Genomic DNA, 22393 nt, shown 5'->3' on the forward strand with positions numbered 1-22393 from the left:
AAAACTCTTTGTACTTGTTGGGTACAGCTTGCAACATGCCCAAGTTTAGCTGTGGTCCATCCTCACGCCCCTCATCTTCCTGGTTAGCTAGGATGCAGTGTTCTGCGCAGTAGGAGGAGCAGAAGGTCAGTTGACGCTGGTACCATGCTAATGCCGGGCTGTGCCTGTCCAGCCAACTCATGCCCAACACAATGGGCATGTCTGACAGGCGGGTGACGTTGAAGCTGATGACTTCGCGGTGATTACCAATTCGCATCACCATTGGCGGCGTCTGCTGCAGCACCTGCCCTCCCAGTAGCTCTCTGCCGTCCACCGTGACGACGTTCAAGGGCACCGCCGCTGGCAGAAGCGCTATGCTATGTTGCTGGATGAAATCCACACCTATAAAATCTGCATTGCTTCCAGAATCAATGGTAATGGGGACTTCCATGGTGAGCCCATTGGGAAGTTGGAGGGATGCGGTGAGCTGCACCACTGGTTTGGGTGGGAGGGGGTCCGTGGGCTGCAATATCCCTGGGGACTGCTTCACTGACTTGTCTGGCTGGGCCACAGTGCCTCCGATTCCAGCCAGACATTGTCGTTTCCCTGCTGTGATTCACTCTGCTGAACTGCTCCTGTTACTGTCGCTGAGGCTGCAGTGTGCTTGTGAATCCTCTGGGGACACTCTTTCGCCATGTGCTGAGCACTGTCGCAGATGTAGCACTTCCTGTTCCCTCTAGGAGGCTTCATTTTGACTGCTCCCGGCGTTAGGGCTCTGGCTGCTGACTGAGCCTTGGCACCACCTATCTCCATCGGCTCCTCACCTCCTCCCAGCGGAGGCATGGATTAAGCGTGCGCCGCTTCCTTGGGAATGGGGGGCGGTGCTCTTGCTGGCGTGCGCCCCCAACGCCCTTCCTCCTTGCCCCAAGGGCGTTCTTCCAGCCTCACCCCAATTGTGAGCGCCCTCTCCACCACGTCTTTGGTGGTTTGGGGTCTCTCCCCCCTTGCAATTTCGTCTTTCACAGCTCCGTTCATCCCCTCCCAGAACAGGTCTCTGACGACAGCTGACTCTCTCTCCCACCCCAGCGCGTTCACCAGTGCAAAAAAGCGGGAGTGATATTGTCTTACAGTGGCTCTGCCTTGTCTTAGTCCGTGAACCTCCCTCCTGGCGATATCCACATCAATCTCTGACAAAAAACACGCATCCATCGCTTTAATGAAGGCAGCCGCATTTTGGAGGGCTGGATCCTTATCTCTCCAAAGATTGCGCAGCCATGCTTTAGCTTCTCCATGGAGATGAGATACTATAAAGCCCACTTTCTCCTCCTCCCTTCTAAAGTCCTTCTCCAGCAACTGTAGTGCATAAATCACGTCTGCTCTGAAGTTAGGATACTGCTGCAGGTTCCCCTCGAAATGAGACACAAGGCTCCCTCCTCTCTTCCCCAGCCCAATGCCCTCTGGTCTGGGTGCCGGTAGCCCCTGTGTAGTCAACACGTCTAACCTGGTTCGCAGATCCTGGCAGGCAGCAACTGCTTCCTCTTCCTTCTTTTTGGATGCCAAAACTTCTGCGGTCAGTCATGTCACTGCATTTTGCAGGCTTGCTATTTGCTCTTCGGTAGTCATTTTGCCTGGTATTTGTGAGCTCGCGAAGCACCAATCTTCGCCCCTCGCTGCGTTCCCTCACGTCGCGAGGTTGTAAAAGTGAGAGGGGACTTACTGTCAGGACTGCCTCTAGGTCCCAGCTCACAGAGGACCAACGCCCGGTTGATGTAATGTACAAAAGTCTTTATTGAAGTTTAGTTTCCATTTCAAACCCCAGAGCGCGCAGCCCTACGTCTAGATCGGCGAAGTCCCCTCTGAGTCACTACCCCTTCCGCACCAGTTCAAGATCCTAGCCCGGCTCCACCTCCTGCGCTGTTCCTTCCTCCTCTGGGTCCTTCTGCCCCCTGGGGTTTCCTCCTTCCTGGACTCTTCTGATGCCGGCCCCCCCTGAGTCTTGCCCTTCCTTCCGGCGGGCTTTAGGACCTGGCTCCCTATCCGGGCTCCTTGCTGTGCCGCTCGCCTGTACATTTGAACTTGGCGCGCGCGCCCAGCCGGTAACCTTCCTCCTGACCGTTTCCCCGCTCTCTGATGTGGGCGTGGTCCAACCTGACTCATCTCCTCTCGCTGGTGGTGAGAACACCTGTCCCGATTCCTGGGACTCCCCCTCCCTACTGCGCTCTGGTGGGGAAGCTGGTCCTGATTTCCAACTGCTGCTCAGGGAGTCCCCGCTGGCCCCTTCCTTCTGGGGTTTCCCCCTTGGCACCCCCCTTGCCCTGGCCATCGGCGCTCCCTTCTGTGAATCTTCCGATTCGCTGGAGAGGCTCGTGGAATGACTCTGGCCACTGTCACTGCCTCCACCCCACTCGGATTCCTCCTCCTCACTCTCCATTTGCTCCCCCTCCTGTGTCTCTGCTCCTGAACCCCTGACAAAGTGTATCTGCATAAATTTGTTTATTGTCAATTGTTTATCTGTTCTTGCTGGGAAGACAGAATGGGCAAGGGAGTTAGTTATCCATGCCACTTAAGCCTTGTCTCTAAATGGCTGCACATCCTGGTTAACTGCTTTACCCCTCCCATCCAGCTTCTGCAGTCTCATTGGTTGCTGTGCACTCTTTCAAACCTATCTTCAATATCTTATGGGCTAGAACCTTGGATTTCTCTTTAAATGAAAGCTAAGGATCCTGCAGGATGCTGAACCCAATGCCTAGTCCCAGTTTCTGACTACTTGTTGTGCAATTGTGAAGCACAGATATGGCCCCCTTCCTGTGTCGGGGTTTCGGTCAGTGCATTCAAAGTCCTCTGTTGATTTTTACTGCACCTTTTACCAAGTTTCTATACTTTAAGGACACTTGTGCTCATGGGGAGCAAAAGTGCATGTAAAAGCCATTTTCAATAAAATTGTGATAGCCATTGTAATACAATGGGCACCATCCATGAGAAACTATGCTTATGCAAGCAGTTCTAAGTGTCCTGAAAACAGTAGTTATACTGATAGCAGCCAGTATGGCTTAGTGGTTAGAGTGTTGGGCTAAGATGCTGGAGACAAGGGTTCAGATCCCCACCCAGTTATGAAGCCTTGAGCAACTTGGAGGAAATGTGGGGTGTAAATATAATAAATCATTTTAATAATAAATAAATAAATATTATCATCAGCATAGCTTCGTTGTCTCAAATGCAACAATACCTAGATGGGTATATATAGATATAAAATGAACAATGCAGTTATGTATTATTTAGACAATGCTCTCCAGATGTTTTGGATTACAAGTCCCATCAGCTCCATCCTGCCTTGCTGTACACAGGCTGGGGCTGGTCTGAGTTGCGGTCAAAAACATATGAAGGGGGCCAGGTTGGTAAAGGCTGATTTAGTGCTTTTGCATAGCGTTCAAAACTCCCATTGTTCTAGGTGTGTTTTGCGACAAGGTATTTCATTAGCGCAAGCAGTTTCTGAGCTCTGGACGCAGTAATGCACCAAAGAGATTTCAGATTAAAATTGCAGAGTGGAAGGAGAGGAGGACCTTTTTCTGCCTCCCCACTTCCAGCCACTCTCTGAAGACTGGAGAAAAGGCCCTCTTAAGAATATTAGGGGGGTGGGCAGGGGAAGCATGGCTTTGTTTTTTTGCTGTCTTCAGATGTGAAAAGTGAACATAATATTTTAGCTGCAGTTCATTCATTTTCACCTTTTATTCTTGTTATCAAAAAAGTACGCCTAGACATTCTGTTGTTGTGCCCATAACCCAGGTTTAAGGTGTCATTTAGCTCCTAGCCTTCATACCTCAAACGCTGCTTTTGCCAGTTACATAGGAGGTCAGGGAAAGGAACGTTTCGAATTATTTTAAGCATTTAATGAAACCCCCATTCATAAAACCCCGAAATGAAATTATTTCTAAATGAAACAAATGCAAAAACAAAACCAAGAGGCTGTGTAAAAATAAAACATACCTTGTCAGCTCTTCTCTCAGATGGCCCGGATCCACTGGGAAAAATTTCACCATAAATTTGAAAAGAACCTCCTTAGGATCTTAAAACACAACATCTTCATAAGTTTGGTTTCAAAGGTCTGTCGGGAACATTTATAAATCTCTTCATTTGCACACAGCCTTCAGAATTAGCTTTTCTGAACACTCTAGACAAGATGGAGACTAACTGTCCATCATCCCCATGTGCTGCACTGATTCCCCCATGTTTCTAAAATGCTACATCCAGGCATGGGAGACACCTGATCTGAGACAGAAATGAGGAACCTCTGGCCTCCATCCAGTGGGACATAGTGGTTAGCATTTTGGACTGTGACCTGGGAGACCCATGCTGAGACCCCCCCCCCACCCAGCCATGAAGCTCACTAGGTGACCTTGGACCAGCAACTCTCTCTCAGCCTAACCTACCTCACAGGGTTGTTGTGAGCTCCTTGGAGGAAAAGGTGGGATATAAATGCAACAGGTAAATAAATGAAACCACCCCCATGTTGTCTGCAGAGGCAGCTGGGAGTTGGGGTCCAGCAACATCTAGAAGGCCACAGGTTCCCCAGTCTTGGCCTATGGAAACATTTCATGCCCAGAAAACAAAGTGACTATCAGATCTGGGCGCAACCAGAGACACATGGAAGATGCCTGCTGCAGATCCATCACTGTTTCAAAAAAGTCTAGTGTAGCTGCCCAGCCGCCAGGGTGAGGCAAATGCCTCAGGGGCAGCCAATCCCGATGTGAATACAGGGCCGGCCCACACATGAGGCAAGATAAGGCAAATGCCTCAGGAGGCAGGTTTACTGGGCAGCCAATCCCAATGTCAAACTTTGTCTCTCCCCTGCACCCTGTTCCTGATGTAGATCTTCCCTCACCCCTTCTTCCTTGGCAAAAGAGGCTGGGGACACCATTTTGTGGTTCACCTCAGGTGCCCAAGTGTCTTGAGCCAGCTTTGCCAACCACCCAACAGCATTAGAGTTAGGGGGTTTCTCCATATTATATATTCCCACAGCTGCAATTCTGCAGAGTGGTTTAACAATCAATCCCTCTTCACAGGGAACTCTGGGAATTGCAGCTTTGGGAGGGGAATAGGAGCCCTCAACAAAGTACAGCTCCCCAAATTCTGTGGAGGAAGACATGGCTGTTTAAAGTGTTATCATAGTGCTTTAAAATGTATGTTGTGGATGTGGCCTAGGTGCCATTGATGGGGAGAGGAGAAGGTGAGCCAGAAGAGCCCTGGATCAGTGCTCCATCTCCCTGCCATCCCTTGAGTGTTGCTTTAGAAAAGTATTTTTAAAATATATGCATAGATAACAAAAATGCTTACTTTTAATCTGCTTTGTTATAGGCTTCAGAAGTTCCAGCCAAGCCTGTAGGAAGACAAAAGTGCAGCATAAAAGATATTGGGCTGATCCTGACCATCCAGGGCTGTGTACATACAATACATTTAAAGCACATGGCTTCCGCCAGAGAATCCTGGGAACCATAGTTTGTTAAGGGTGCTGGGAATTCTTGGTTCGTGAGGAGTGAATTACAGTTCCCTGGATTCTTGGTGGGATGTGTGAATTAAATGTGCTTTAACTGTATATTGTGTACACATCTACATATATTGTAAGTTCACTACATATATCGAAGTTCACTCCTAACAGGGCTACAATTCCCAGCACCTGTAACAAACTAGAGTTCCCAGGGCTCTTGGGTGGGTGTGCTTTTAAATGTGTGGTGTTTACACAGCTGTAACAACAGTGTCCTCCCTGCAAATAGAACAGAAATGCTTCAGGAAGGTAGGGGGCCTCTGGCTATGCTGGTTGTCAAATTTCAGCTATATTTTAACAGAGCTTTAAAAATTTTTGTTAAGCCATCTTTACACTTGATTGTGAAGTGGTACAGTCTGTCCAACCACATCAGGACTCTACCATCTCATTCTGCTGCATGCATAGACTCATCAGCCCCTGGCAGCTGAAGAACAATGCAGCCCAGTTAATCAGCTTCCTGATGGATATCCTTGAGTGATGCTCCTTGAATGGCTTCTGAGGAGGAAAAACAGCCTTTCAGCAGACAGGCAGACTCACTGCTTTTGCTCCTTATAAATGCAGAGCCCTGTTTTTACCCACACTGCACTCCAGCAAGTTAATGAAGCGAAGAGAAGTCAATGGCCTCCATTGTTGTCTTTATGATGCAGAGCTGGACCACTGATGCTCTGAGCCACTTAGATTCCCTGCTTCTCCCTCTCCGCCTCCAAACCTGGATTTCCCTTCTGGAGACTGGGGTCTGTTTGGCTGAGACAGAATTTTCACCAGTGGGAAAGAAAAGGGAGCAAAAACAGCACAGCCTTGGCTGCTTGTGTGCATCTTTCTTTGTGTGGCTGGGGAGCCATTTCAAATGGAGTACACTTTAAACAGCTCTGCCCAGAAAGCAAAGAGGCCAGGCAGAGCCTCCCCCATCCACAAAGTCGATTGTACCTCCGGCACTGATTCCAAAAGAAGCACATTTAGGAAGGCTAGCAGAAAGCTTGTGTTTATGTATGTTAAAACAACAACATCACACCCTCCAACATTTCTCTGATGAAAATAGGGACACCCTATATTATTATTATTATTATTATTATTATTATTATTATTATTATTACTACTATTATTAATACCCTGCCCATCTAACTCGGTTGCCCCAGCCACTCTGACTGGGCCGCTTCCAACATATATAAAGACATAATAAAACATGAAACATTTAAAAACTTCCCTATACAGGGCAGCCTTCAGATGCCTCAGGGGTTGGATAATGTATTCCCCACTCAGCATGTTGGCCCCATATATAATTATAGCTGTGGTTTGCAGTGGCGACCCTTGGAAGCTGTGGGATTACTTAGGAGGTGCTAAGAGGCAAGGGGCAGCTGAGGAGCTGGCTGGAGGTGTAAAGGGAAATCAACCAGCCTTTGAAAAGCTGGCGTCAGTGGATCAAATTCATCAATTTTGTTGAATTGATTAAACAAAATGCTTTTGATTGGATTTTGAGTGAATGTACAATTAATTGTTACTGTTTTGAATTTCATGGTCTTATTTGTTTTCTTAGTGGGTTGTGCAAACCACTATTCTAAATAAGGTTTTGCATAGAGCAGGGGGTGCAGGGGATGAGCTTATGGAACAAAGTGGGCATTGGCCTCAAAAAGCACGGGAATCACTGCTTTAGGTTTTCATTTTTAAATTTCCGGAACTGATGGCTTCAAAAACAGCATGTTCTGAAAATCTGTCAATCCTCTTATGAAATTTAATAATGTGCCATTTGGTTCACAGCCCTGTGGAATGGCTGTGGAATCCTTTGGCGGGGGGTGGGGGTGGCTCTCAATGTGGAGGCATGGGGAGGGAGGCACTCACTTCCCCATAACAAGAAGAATCTGTTATGTACTGAAGTTCTCACCCTGGGCCAGCAGGGGGATACTGTAGATAGTTATGCAAATGAAGGATCGAAAAGTGATGCTCAGTGACTGGATAGTTTAGTATGCAAATGAAGGATCGAAAAGTGACGCTCAGTGATTGGATAGTTTTAGAATGTTGCAACAGTTACATTGTTCTGGAGCTCTATACAGTATAAGCAGGCTGACTGAGCTCTTCAGTTAGTTCTGTTCCAGCTTACAAAATAAAGAGCTGCTTTGGAGAAATCGCTGTGTCGTCTGCTATGTCAACCCACAACTTAACAGAATCAATTACTCAAAATAAGGAGACATGCATTTCCTTTTCTTGCACTGTTTATGGAGGTTGCAGAATTCAGCAGTTGAGAGCACAGAATTTTCAGTAACCCTTGCGTGACTGCACATGCTACTTTCCCAACATTTCATTTCAGTGGAGGGGTATTCAGTCAGAGCAATACATAACCCAGCACCTGAAGTGGTGCCATTGAGCACCTCATATACAATCTGCCTTCAGTGACACCCTATAAGTTGATTCAAAATGCCTTCACTTACAGTATGCCCTGCAGAACTCCAGAACTCCAGCCCAAAGTATTCCTTCTCTGTGAGGTTCAGGTGGCTGCAGCTTAGGCTGAACAATGTTTTGCCAGAAGATTTTTGCTATTGGAAGGGAAAGAGGGGAGGGGGGAAGCCAGCGAGGTAAACAACACAGAGATCAAGCAGATTAACAATATTGTTTCAGTACAGTAAATAAGGAACTTTTGTTTGTTTTATTTATTTTCCACTTTTCCTTCAAGCTCAGTGTTCATGGTTCTCTAGGCCTTCCCAATTCATGAAGTAGGTTAGGCTAAGAAACAGGGACGGGACCAAAGTCACCTAGTGGGCTTTATGACTCTGAGTCTCACAGGTCCAACCAATTCTTTTTTAAAAAAAGAAATAATTTTAATCCATTTTTGTTTAAACATAAAGAAACACCTTATGCGTAATTTGTTATAGGGCACTTAGCTGGAGCCCAGAAATTCCTGTTCCACTTATGCAACCACAACCTGCAGCCCCAGAAGTCTCTATTACAGAAAGCAGAAGTTCTTTCCCTGTTCTCCTTAAATGGGAGAGAAGACTCTGCTTGTGTGTCCTTTGAATTCTCCTTTTGAACCTAACACAGTTAACATAGTTTAATTCCTGGACCAAAGAGTCAAGATCTGAAAGGGAGCAGGTGCGCAGAGAGAAACATTCATCACCACCTCAGGTCAGAAGATGTTTGCAGCTGAGATGCAGGAATGCCTGCAACAGCACCTTGCCTAACACAAACCACCTCAAACTCTGCAATTGGCTGCTGAGGCCTTGTTGGTGGTAACCCATGAAAGGGCCTTCCTAGCAAGACTCCTTGGGTGTGGAATGCTCTCCCTAGCAAGGCTTACCTGTCTCCATCATTATTAATATTTAAGATGTACTTGAAAACAGTATTTGAATATTGTTCCTGGCTACCCTAAGATCATTGGATAGAATCATTTTTTAAAAAACTGTTCTAGAATGCTTGCAACTGAGTTTAGATGTTTTTAATTGCAAAATATAATGTTTTAACCATTCTAGAAAGATTTTGCTTTTTAATTTTTTTGTGAATTTGTTTGCCATCCTCGGCTCCTTCAGAAGGGCAGGATATAAATTCAATACATAAATAACAAACCCTCCAACATTTCTCCAATGAAAATAGGGATGTCCCATTCCCTAATGATAATTTTACTATCTATACCCCACCCATCTCACTGGGTTGCCCCAGCCACTCTGGGAAACTTCCAACATATATAAAAACATAATATAACATTAAACATTTAAAAAACTCTTCCCTATACAGAATTGCCTTCAGACAACTTGGGAATGGATAACTCTATGCCTTCCAACATTTCTCCAGTGGGACATCCTAAGGAAAAGGGGGACATTCTGGGATCAAATCAGAAACTGGGACAACTTCTTTAAATCAGGGATGTCCCTGGAAAATAGGGACACTTGGAGGGTCTGAAATAAGATGTTCTGTAGTTAACTCCATATAATTTTGGCTCTTATTTCTTGATTATCAGACCAGGGATGGGTGGGATAAATCAGTTTTGGTTTGCATTTTGACACAAGTGTCTCTAATTCATGCACCCTGAAACAATTTAAAAAAATATTTTATTCAATATTTTTGAATTTTTTAAACAATCATACAGATTAATTAGATTTCCTAATAAAAAAATATAATTTTACTTCCATCCCACCCCCCTTATGTGGTTTCTTATGTTTTAATTTTCAATACTGCATCTCCCACTTAGTTTCATTTATTAGTTATTCTCTATGTTTTCCTTAACTGCTTGTTTTAGATTAATCCTGCTAATGAACTTAGTTGTTAACAATAATTTTCCGAATAATCTACAAATCCCTGAAACAATTAGCAAACTGAAACATAGACTTTGTTTCGAAACTTAGGTAAAGGTAAAGGGACCCCTGACCATTAGGTCCAGTCGTGACCGACTCTGCGGTTGCGGCGCTCATCTATTGGCTGAGGGAGCCAGCGTACAGCTTCCAGGTCATGCGGCCAGCATGACTAAGCCACTTCTGGCAAACCAGAGCAGTGCTCAGAAACGCCATTTACCTTCCCGCCGGAGCGGTACCTATTTATCTACTTGCACTTTGACGTGCTTTAGAACTGCTAGGTTGGCAGGAGCAGGGACTGAGCAACGGGAGCTCACCCCGTTGCGGGGATTCGAACTGCCGACCTTCTGATGGGCAAGGCCTAGACTCTGTGGTTTAACCCACAGCACCACCCGCATCCCTTCGAAACTTACACTTCTTCAAATTTGCAATGAAGCTCTCCATTGGAGTCCAAGTAAACCCATTAAAACAAATGAACATGGTTTAGAACCTTAGATCATTTCAGCTGAACTACCTTTGGTAGAGCTTATCTTTGAAGACGCTAAAACTCAGGGCGCAAGGGAGAAACATGCTAAGAGGAAGGCGTGCTTGGCAAATCTGCCCAGAAACTAATGTCCCCACTGTGGAAGGTCGTGTGGATCCAGAATTGGCCTCCACAGTCACTTACAGACTCACTGTTAAAACTGTCTTTATGGAAGACACAATACTGCTATACGACTCGAACTAAATGTTACATCTCTAGAAACCACATTATGGAAATGCATCCTCTGTTACTGGTTGGCATTATGGCATAAACTTCCAAATCTCCACTTGATACAGTGTCTCTGGAGAGACGACTTCCCTAGCCCTTGGGCAAAAATAATACATGGGAAACTTGTGTCCTTAGAACTATCTCCATCTGAACTACTAAAATTGGATTTAATTTCTGCCAAGAGAATTATAACTCACAAATTAGAGGAGATGGATTTACAATTTAATATTGCGACAGGTGGTGGCACCTGTTCGCCGATAAACCTTGGCTTAACACCACCAACGAAACTTCCATCTTATTTAACTACCTTATCTGTGGTGATGCACAGGTACGCCTTTATAAAGGCTAGATTCAATGTTTTCCCATCAAATGTGTTGGGTAACAGACTCTCCAACGGACAGATCTCACTCCTCTGTGACTGTAAAAGTGGATCTATAGAATCGTTATATCATATAATCTTCTGTTGTCCTTTACATTCGGCTTCACAGTCCAAGTTTCTGGCCCATATTTATCGAGAATTGCTGACAGACCTCAGGAAGCCCAAATAATATACTTATTAAACGACGAAGACTCAAGTAGATCCCTTGCAGTCGCTAGATACCTGATTAATGTCTTATTTCATAAGAGGAGAAATGGATCACTGTATGACTCTGACAGCTTAGCCAAACTTAAGAACCATCAATAATTGCCAGAACTAAGACGCATATCCCCCAAAATCTGAGGGATTTGAATTGCGGTTGACATAGAGGGAGCTTATTGTGTATAGTTTACTTAATTGAAGTAAAATTGGTTTTATATGGGTGTTTTAACTTGGAACTGTTTAAATTGTATTGTTTATGGATAAATGTTGATGTATTGTTTTAGATATGGGCCAATGGCCGTAATCAATCAATCAATCAATGGAAGACAATCTTACTCGGCTACGAGTGATTGCCAAAGAAGAAGAAGAAAGGAAAATGCATACATGAATGCATATTTTAGGGGAAAGTATATGATGATATTAGTGGAAATAATATATAAAGACATAATCATATTAGGGGAAATTGCAAGCAGAATTGTGAATGTTAGCAGAAATATACACTAAAACGCTGGTGAATTTTCAACAGAATTCTTTTGTTAAAACATGCCAATGCAGAACCAAGCTTAAGATGTGAAAAATGATAAAGCAAAGTTTCCGCAGATCCATCCATCTTTATATCAACACCCCCACAAAGAATGGCAATCTATTTTTTGCTTTCAAAAGCAGTTGGTGACATGGCCTGATTTAGGACTGTGGTGTTGGTGAAGAATATTTGCTCAGAGAAATGAAATCCCACTTTGAGCAGCCCTTAGGAAGAATTTTTAAAATAGCAAATTTAATTTAAAAACCAAGCAGGTCACCAGGGTTGCCCCCTCCCCACCTTCCAAACTGACTCAGAGAAGCACTTCCTAACTGGTCAAACAGGTTCAAGCATTCATTGTCAGTTGCCTTTTTAATTAAGTTTTAATTAAGTTCCATCCCACCTACCCTGGTGGGCCTAAACCCCTTCCCACAAGGACATCGTGTTGCAGAAAACAATTTGAAGACAGACAGCTTTCCAAAAAGGCTACTGCAGAGTCTCAGGTGTCTTCATTTCCACTGAGCTTTGGAAAAAATATCTGCTGATGTAAAGCTTTTGTTTCTGAAAGATGATGGTAGCCTGAATTACGCAAGCATTTGGTTGTAGTCAAGTTGTCTTGACATTTTTAGTACAGCATGACCTGCATTTGGGCACTCATGAAGCTATGCCTATTAACTTCGTGATTTGAGTCAGATGAGCATTGGATGCAACCACCTGGTACCAAGGACTGAGTCGGTCATGTGGTCATTGCCCACAATGCACTGATATAATAAGGCCGGACAGGATGGGCTTTATTTTTTCAGCTGGTCATAGCCAGCCAAAAAGCTACAGCTGGTGTAAAATTGTGTTTACTTGAATGATTTACCAGGTTGCATCCTTGAGGCCACTTGATGCTGAAAGCTAGGATAGTCACTGTACAAATCAATAAATCAATGCAACATTTGTTATTGCTAAAGATAATGCTTGGAACTCTGCTCTGATGCTCACTTCATTGAGGTCTGGACTGGCTTCTGGCATACACCAATGAGGCTGGCAAGAACACCAATGCAATTTGCACATATTAATTAAGCTGCATGGTCCTTGATGAGCAAGGGTAATTAAGCATCATTAAGCTAGAAGAACAGAGCTATTAAAAAGCTGATTGCTCAAGATTTCCAAGCAATTTTAACGGCAATGACGGGAGCTGCACTAGATGTTTGAATCGTCAGCTGAGCAGGGAAAAGGGCAAGTTCCATGCATCAAACAAACCCTGGACGCATCCAGACAAGATGGGGAAGAAAGAAGGATGCACTGCTAAAACACAAAAATGCAATTATGATTGAAGGATGATGCTGCTGTTTATCTGTACCCTTCTCTTCTTCTGCAAAGAACCTAGGGCAGCAAACAGAACACTATCTAGAAACTATGCAAAAGCATTCTAAAACAGACAAAACATTCTAAAAACAATTAGAATTAAAAACCTCTAAAAGCGATTTGAAACATTATTCCATCCTATTGTCTTAAGGTTGCTAGGAACAATATTCTTCAGCCACCAAGGGCCTGGGGGAAGAGTATTTCAAAATTCCTCCTGAAAGCAACGATGGAGTAAGCCTTGCTAGCGAAAGCAGCCCACAAATGGGGAGCCACCACTGGAAGTGCTCTGCAATGCTGATGGTAAATTTCATTTACTAATCACTTTTTATGAAGGGCCCTAAAGCTATTTCATAATACCTAACATCATATGTAAAGCAACTGCAAATATAACAAGACAGTTATATAATTAAGACAGTTGCATCAATCAAAGCAGCTTCATAGTCAGAACAGATGACATAGACTGACAGACAGACGTCATTTTGTTTGTACGCCACTTTTCCACAGTTCAAACCATGCTCAAGATACCACCTGGGATTTCTCCTTAGGAGCCCTGCAGCTGAAGAAGGTGCTGAAAAGACAATGGAAGCTGCGCCTGAATGACCTATAACTGGAGGGAGTTCCAAATGGCAAATGCTGGTCCACCACACAAATGGCCCAGTTTCAGGATTATGCAAGACAGCTGGCCTGATACAATGGGATCCGAGGGATGCCGTCTGCTGCACTGAGCTCCAAATGCAACTTACTTTTTCACCTCTTGCTTTTTCCTTGCTTCTTGATGTTCACTAAAATGGGAGGATTTTGTATGTGCAAGAAAGGTGATGGATAAACCTTAATTCAAATGACTTATTCCATAAACTTTACATACTGCTTGACTGTAAAAATAAATAAATCTCAAAGCGGTTTACAAAAAAACATACAATGAAATCATCAGTTAAAAAACAGTTGAAAAGAACATTTTAAAGCCTTTAGAAAAAAATAAAAAAAAAATCAATTATAAGCAAAACACCAGATTAAAACATGTGTCGACTCTCCCTGGGCTGCATAGGATTGCTTTAGCAAAAATGTTTTAAGCAGGTGTTGGAAGGAGTACATGAAGGTGGCTGCCTGGTGTCAATGGGTAAGAAGCTCCAAAATGTGGGGGCTCCCACATTGAAACATTAATTCATTACAAATGGGGAACGAGTCTTACGTAACAGCGCCAGTTACTGTTAGGCACTGGGACTTTTGCTTTGTTTGGGGACGCAAAGGAGCCCCAAACCCCATGGCACAGCAGCCCCTCTGCTAAGAAGACTGCAGCTAGCAAGTGTCCAGACAGACGCACCTGTCATTGTGACTGGCTTCAGAGGAAATTGAGGGGTTGCTTACACACCGCAGGTCGTGCTCAGCGTGGAACATGCACGCTAACATTTTTAGATAATCCCTTGCTGCACACAACAACCTTAAAATTACTACCCCGGTGGAGGAAGGCAGCTGGGAAATGACAGCATAATAACAGCATTCTCTCTGGGGCTGTCCCGGTTCCCTTCCAAACGGCTGGATCACAGCAGTAATTAAAACAATTATCACTGTTTATTCCTCCTGCACTAGAATATAGGGGCACTGGCTCCCAGAGGAACAGAGTCGGAGATCAGCACTTGCCATTTTCTCACAAGAGAGTCTCTTGCTGTGATCTAAGTGGGATGAGATAGGGCCCACCCGGGGAATCTGGTGCAGGCGCTTCCTTTCCCGTGCAAGGGAATGGAGAATCTTTGCACTGTGGCCGGAGGGGAGTGCCATTTTCTGTTTCGTCTCAGGCGGCAAAATGTTTTGGGCTTGGCCTGGTGACCAAGGTGGCCCAGAAGAAGGTGAGTTGCTAAGCAAGACAGTCAAAATATTTGCACCATCCAAGGTTGTATTTATTTATTCAAAACATTTATATACTTCTCACGCGGGTGGCGCTGTGGGTAAAAGCCTCAGCACCTAGGACTTGCCGATCGAAAGGTCGGCGGTTCGAATCCCCGCAGCGGGGTGCGCTCCCGTTGCTCGGTCCCAGCGCCTGCCAACCTAGCAGTTCGAAAGCACCCTCGGGTGCAAGTAGATAAATAGGGACCGCTTTCTAGCGGGAAGGTAAACGGCGTTTCCGTGTGCGGTTCTGGCTCGCCAGATGCAGCTTTGTCACGCTGGCCACGTGACCCGGAAGTGTCTCCGGACAGCGCTGGCCCCTGGCCTCTTGAGTGAGATGGGCGCACAACCCCAGAGTCTGGCAAGCCTGGCCCGTACGGGCAGGGGTACCTTTACCTTTACCTTTACCAGCCATTAGCAATTCTAAACATACAATAAAAATTCAATATTCAACACTACCTTAGAATGCCTGCTGGAACAAAAAAAGTCATGCAACAGTGGGCTGCCTGCCTTAATCACAGGCAGGAGGGAGTTCCACAGGCTTTGGCCCACGGTACTGAATGCAATCTCTAGCAGTTACGAGCCCTGCATCTGAGCCCTGAGGCCCTCAGTGGTCAGGCTGGGATGTGAGGGATATATTACTTGGCCGTTGCCAATTCTTAGCTTTCCCTGTGGACTCCTGTCTGTGGGAGACTGGAGCCTTAGCCAGGCTGCATTCAGGCACAGTGAATTAACTTGGCATGGTGATCCCTCTCTCTCCTCCCCCTCCCACACTTCCTTTGATCTAGGGAAATGCTGCATGTGGCAGATCTGCATTAAGAGCCCTGCCAGCCATGGCTGTTAACCAGGATGGCTTTGTTCCACCTCCACAGCTGGAGTCAGTATTGCTTCTGAACAGCAGGAAGCCACAGGAGGGGAGAGTTGCTCTTCTGCTCGGGTCCCACAAGAGGCATCTGGTCGGCCCCTGTGAGAACAGGATGCTGGACTAGATGTGCCATTGGCCAGATTCAGCAGCAGGCTCTTCTTGTGCTGTATATAATCCTGTTTAACAAACCAATTACACCCTCAGTGTCTGCGGCAGCCAACATGTTGCCACTCCTTCATGATATAAGGTAAAGGGACCCCTGACCATTAGGTCCAGTCGTGCCCGACTCTGGGGTTGCACGCTCATCTCGCTCTATAGGCCGAGGGAGCTGGCGTTTATCTGCAGACAGATTCCGGGTCATGTGGCCAGCATGACTAAGCCACTTCTGGTGAACCAGAGCAGCGCATGGAAACGCCGTTTACCTTCCCGCCAGAGCAGTACCTATTTATCTACTTGCACATGACATGCTTTCGAACTGCTAGGTTGGCAGGAGCAGGGACCGAGCAACGGGAGCTCACCCCATCACAGGTATTCGAACCGCCAACTTTCTGATTGGTGAGTCCTAGGCTCTGTGGTTTAACCCACAGCGCCACCCGTGTCCCTTTCATGATATACATGCATAATAATTTATTGTGAAGCTTCCGCAAATGAGGCCCCGGCTGTGATGAGGAGATCTGATTTTCCTGCTGGGGATATTTTGCCACTGACAAAATTTGCTCCTTGCCCCTATCCCAGCCTCCACATTCATCATGAATGCGGGTGCAGTGCAAAGGTGCGGGTAGCACAATCATTATGGACATCTATTGACCAGTGCCTGAGCCATTACTAGTGATGACCCTCAGGATCTCTTCCAACTCTACATTTCCATTATTTCATCTATGATTTAATATGAAATACAAGTAACTTTTAATCCCTGCCATGCCATTTGAGAAACTTTACTTACTTACTTACTTACTTACTTACTTACTTACTTACTTACTTTCAAACTTCTTTAGAGGGCACAACTCCACCATGTAAGCAACCCTCTATCATTTTCATAAAGTAGACAAATAAGTGAGTGGGGACCATTAAAAAAAAACTTTCTCCAAAACCTTCTGTATAGCTGCTGAGACCCAGTTAAGAATAACTGGGACCCAGTTAAGACTCCTCACTTGAAGTCAGACACTTGGTCCATCTCGTGGCTGTTCAGAGATTATCCTGGAGATATTGGGGATTGGACCTGAAACTATCTGCTTGCAAAGCAGAAGACAGCACCACTGAGCCAAGGCCAGGGCAGGTTTAATCCCCAACCAGCTGAATTCAACTTGGTTGGGAATAGAAACTCAGGGCTCTGCCTTATACAGTCAGACCATTGGGCCACCTGACTCAGTATTTCTTTTTTTAACAAATAATTTTTATTAAAGATTTTATTGGTTTACAAAAGTACATGCCTTCTCTCTTTTTTCAGATTGTACAGTCTTTCTTATAAATCAGTTACATTTGTTGTGAGACATTAGTGTTGAGTACAGTATAAGGTTGGGGAAGAAGAGTGGGGAGAGGAGGAGTGGGGTGGTGAGGCTCGTATTCTTTTGTATAATGTGTGTGGGGGGGGGGTTGTGTCAGCATCAACTGGGTAGGTTCTCTTTCTGTTCGTTTATTACATTGTCTTGGTATAGTGAGAGGTATTAGGGTCCCAGGGTGTGGTTGGTTGTCTGTGGTTGGCTGCAGTGGGGTTTGTTTGCATTTGCGAGGGGAGGGGCTTGTTGGGTCAGGTAAATCAAAAGATTGATTCCTATGCTGTCAATGGATTCTTGTCATTGTCTTGTTGGCCTGTGTATGTGATAAAGGGGAGCCATACTGGGTTGAAGGCGTCTTCTTCTATTTGTCCCCATGTCAGTTTCACTTTATTGGTTAGTTTTTCTAATAAGGCTGTTTCCCATACAATTTGATACCACTGGTCCATGCTTACTCCTGACAGATCTCTCCAGTGTCTGGCTATGAGGCTTCTGGCTGCTGAGAGCAGGTGGGTTATAAGCTCTACATAATGTGAATGGTCATTATGATCTTGGAAGATGTTCAGTAGGGCTAATTCCAGGGTGAGTTATAATACCTGTTAGTTTTTTGTAGGACTGCTGTCCAGAAGGGTTGGATTTTGGGACGTTCCCACCACATGTGGAGGTATGTGCCTGTGGATGTGCAGCCTCTCCAACATCTTGGTGAAGTTCCTGGGCGTATCAGTGCCAGTTTCTGTGGTGTTAGGTACCATCGCTGAGATGGACTTAAAGGGAGGTTTAGACCACATTGTAGTCCATTGTGTGGGGTTAATTTCGTAACCTATGCTGTGCTCCCATTTGTTATTTGATTGCATCAAGGGGGGTTGTTGGGTTTTGGAGCAGTATTTTGTATATTGTGGATACCATCCTTTTGCTGTGTCCCTCTGCTCTGAGAAGGTTTTGAAGGCGGTCAAGGGCCTAGTGGCTGCTGATTTTACTGCTGGATTGTTTAAGAAGGCATGTAGTTTATGGTGTGTTAGCCAAAGTATTTGGGTATTGGTATGGGTCTGTTGTTTTTGTAGAAGTCTTTTAGACACTGTAGGCCTTTGGCTTGCCAGGTTTTTATCTGGAGAGTTTGGAATAGGTAGGTTAATTGTGGGAGGGTGCTCATTTTGATCATGGCTATTTTGTCTGAGAGGTTGAAGTTGGTATGTTCCATTTCCTCAAATCTTTGTTGATTTGTCACCACAGGGGATTGTAATTGTGGAGATATAGTTTGTTGAGGTTTCTGGTTTCTTTGTACCCCTAAGTATTTGAATTTGGTGTGGCAGAGTTTTACCTTTGTGATGTTGGTGACAGCCTCAGAATTTGCAAAGTTTACTTGTAGGTCTGACACTATTGCAAATGTGTTGAGTTCTCTTATTAGAGAGGTTACTGTGTTTATGGGGTCTGGTGTAGTGACCATCAAGTTTTCTGCAAAGAGCCCTAGTTTATAGGTTTTACCTTTTATTTCCACACCCTTGATACCTGGGGATGCTCAGAGTTGGATTACTAGGGGTTCCAGGTCAAGATGAATAGGAAGAGAGACAGTGGGCATCCTTGTCTTGTGCCTCTTTGGATTGCTATGGTATTGGAGTCCATATTGTTAATTCTGCCTTTTGCTGAGTATTATCTAATCCAGGGTTTCAGGCAGAGGCCTCTCTCCCAGTCCTTCCTGGAGATGCCAAAGGACCTTTTGCCTGCAAAGCACTCACTCTGCCACGAGTGCAGCCCTTTGAGTGTTCATATGAAGTGTTCCATCATCGTCAAGCATTTCAGCTGCTGAAAAATGCCACAAACCACCATGCCCTGAAGCTTAACATAAAGAGAAATTTACTGGGCAGGGGTTCCTCATGGAAGTGGCACCTTGCTCCACTCCTTGCGCATCTCTCCACCTTCCTATGCCCAAACGTCAAGCTTGGATGTGTGGATATTGGAACCATATATGTTTTGACCTTCTGTGTGTTTATTCCTCCACATATGCAGGACCCCAGGGTTCCAGTTTATGCAGGGGCCCATGAATAGAGAATTCACTTCTTCAGATGCCCAAGCTCTGCAGCCACTTATACTCAGGGAAGCTTCTTTGTGGGAGTAACGTGTTAAAGGGAATATATTAAAAAATTGTCCAGTGGCACCTTAGAGACCAACTAAGTTTGTTCTTGGTATAAGCTTTCATGTGCATGCATGTGTTAAAGGGAAGTTTATAGTTGGAGTTCTCTCTGCTTTCGGCAATGCTGGTGCAGATGCATATGAAGTTGCATTGCACCATCCTCCCCCAACCCCAGTGCCCTCTGGATGTTTGGGACAACAGCTCTCAAAACATCTGTGGTGCAAAACATCTGGGAGCCAGCAGGGTCGGAAAAGGCTGGACTGCACCCATGCAGAGCTCTCTAAAGACCAATGCAACCCACATTCTCAGGATGCCAGTTTGGTCCTGTTTACCAGCCCTGAAACCTACCAGACATACACTAAGAGATTCATGACCTCATCCAGGACTTGTAACTAACAAGAGCCACAAAGCTAGTTATTGTGAAAGATTGATTGGGAATATAACCTGAGGCCCCTTTTCTATTCCAAAAGACTCGCTAATTCAGATTCTCATTTATTGTAGCCATTTAGCTTCCAAGTGCATCATGTGCCGGGGGGGGTTTCAGAGGTTTGAAAAGGAAAGACCTTAATGGAACCTATTTGTTGCAATAATATGCTGTGCAGAGCAAAAACGATGATGTCTGGGTCAGATATGGAGGGGCAAGGTGTGAAAAGCTGTTGGAGGTACAGAGAAGCTGAAATTCAACTGATTATTGGTTGAAATTCCTTACATTTCTAAATGGGAACAGCCAGACAGGATGTGCTCCTTGTTACTTTTAGCAACCTTTAAAAAAACATTTCTTTGCATCTTGTGTCTCCAAACTTTTGCAGTATTAAAGGAGATCTTTAAAGCTGCGACAGCAACAATGCATTTTTATCAGTATATTTAATGAACACTTTATATTGTTTTATGTAAAGTGGTATATAAGCAGCATATAAATATTGCACAATAAATCTGGAATCTACGGGACCATAGGTTCACCGAGGACTGGAGTAAATTTGTAGATTATTTGAAAAGTATATGCGATGAACAAACAACGTTTGTCGGTTTGCAATAAGTTCTGTGAAGGAGAATATTAGAAATATTGTAAAAAAGGGAGTAGGGAGGGGGAAGGTTTTCTAAAAGGCAATATTAAATTAGGAAATGCGTAAGAAAGAATTAAAACGGAGGATTCGCAGGAGAGCTGAGGGAAGTCCAAAAGAATGTATTTGTGAAAAATTTTGTTATGTGTTATGAATTATGTGTTATGAATATATTATGAATATATATATATATATATATATATATATATATATATATATATATATATATTGCTCAATAGATGAAGGAGAAAGAAAATAAACCCAAATATTTTTCTGACCCCTGCATCCCATGAACTTGCCAGAAGTGAAGCCACAGGGGAGGATCATGAGGCTTGAATGCAGAAGGTCCCGGGTTCAATCCCAGGTGGGACTGGGAGGAACCCCATCTGAAATTCTGGAGAGCAGCTGCCAGTCAGTGTAGACAACACTGAGCTGGATGGACCGAGGGCAGTTTCCTTGTTCCTGTGTTCCATACTATTGATCTGGATATTATCTTGCACCTACCTCTCCTTACATACAAAACCTCACCCAGATGAGAGATCATGGCAGAACATAGACTCACAGAATTGCAGAGTTAGAAGGGACCCTGAGAGTCATCTAGTCAAACTCCCTGACATGCAGGAATATTTTTCCCAACACTGGGCTCAAACCCACAACCCTGAGATTAAGAGTTTCATATTCTACCAACTGAGGCTTTATATCCCAGTCTTTCATTGGCTTGGGAAAAAGGCAGGCAGAGAAGCATGTTGCAAGATGTCTAAATTTAATCAGAAACAGAACAATATAACCAACCTATGGAGGTAATTGGGTTTTGAAAGGGATACATTTTAACTTGACCTTTTACCTGACAATATAAAGCTGCTTTTAAATGAGAGCTTTTTGAAGTGCCTTCCTTTGATTAAGATACTGGGTAACAGAGACAACAAGTTTAAGATAAGACATTAGAATCCTGAAACCAAGGAAGAACAGCAACCCAATACTTTGCACACTAAAAGGCACAGCTTAAGAACAACACATTAACAGAGAGTTAATTTTCTGTATGGCGATTACACTTTAGATTCAATATTTGAATATTGATTTTTGGCAAGCTTATCATTTTAATATTGTTAAATAACATTATTTTGATTGTTGCTTCTAATTATTCCTTTCTTTCAAATAATTTTATTGATTTTGCAATAATATATATTAAATGAATTCAAAGAATTCCATGCAGTCTTCCTTAGAAGTTTCAATGTTATTGAGCAAGTGATATAGCTTTCTTCCAAAAATATTTTATTTTTCAATTTCTCTATAATAAAGAGGTGTTTTTTTAAAGGGAAAACAAATTACCAACAACCTCTCCCCCTGGCAGCCTCTTGAACTGACACACACAGACACATGTTTACGTTTTCCGTTAAAAAGATTTTCTGGTGCACACTATTGTTGGTGTTCAGTCATCAAACTCAACCTTTCCGTATCACATAAAAACAGGGAATTATTGCAAAAAAATTACATTTTCCATATTGTTCAATAAACACTACAACCCCCCAAGAGCGTTAGCTAGCCCTCGTTACATGTTCACCTTTGCCACCTAACTGTGATTCCACTTTTTTTTTTAATGCCAAAATGAGGCAGTAGCTAGGAAGCTCAGAGACATTCCAAGAGTCTCAATAACAAACTAATAACAGTGAGAAAATCCACTTACATCAACGACAAAGATCTTCTGGGAGTCATCCAAAAATTGGACCTTCAGATGCAGCATCCTTGAGCAGGCAGCTGAGCAGTTGGCAAGATCTTGACACTCTGGGATGCAAGCGGCGGCGGGGGGGGGGGGGCTTGCTTCTGATTCATACAGGATTTCAGTCTCTGCAGGAGGGCAAGTGCTGGCAACTGGAGCATAAGCAGGAAAGGGAAGGTGCAGAAGGTAGACACCAACGCCACCATCACAATCGCCAGGCAGCTAAAAGGGTTTCTTTTGTTTGCAGCTTTC

At 44.3% G+C, this 22393-nt stretch overlaps 2 protein-coding genes across 3 annotated transcripts in view; both read right to left on the minus strand.

Annotated features, from left to right (window-relative positions):
- The window catches only part of FRMD7 (FERM domain containing 7), a 45537-nt gene extending 23326 nt beyond the window's left edge, over positions 1-22211 (minus strand). Inside the window, exons 1-4 of one of the 2 annotated variants that reach the window (XM_083722881.1) lie at positions 22109-22211; positions 7942-8046; positions 5311-5353; positions 3964-3997 (exon numbers count right to left, since the gene is read on the minus strand). In XM_083722881.1, the coding sequence (XP_083579007.1) occupies positions 3964-3997; positions 5311-5353; positions 7942-8046; positions 22109-22165 (239 nt within the window). In that variant the 5' untranslated portion in view covers positions 22166-22211. Of the gene's footprint in view, positions 1-3963; positions 4043-5310; positions 5354-7941; positions 8047-22108 lie in introns of both variants that reach the window. The other variant, XM_083722880.1, reaches the window with a different exon arrangement.
- Positions 1-22393, minus strand: part of KLHL13 (kelch like family member 13) — a 570056-nt gene that overhangs the window by 482535 nt on the left and 65128 nt on the right. The gene's annotated exons all lie outside the window — the stretch shown is intronic.

The sequence above is a fragment of the Podarcis gaigeae genome (assembly GCF_964106915.1).
Source record: "Podarcis gaigeae genome assembly, chromosome: Z".
NCBI classification, from domain to species: Eukaryota; Metazoa; Chordata; class Lepidosauria; order Squamata; family Lacertidae; genus Podarcis; species Podarcis gaigeae.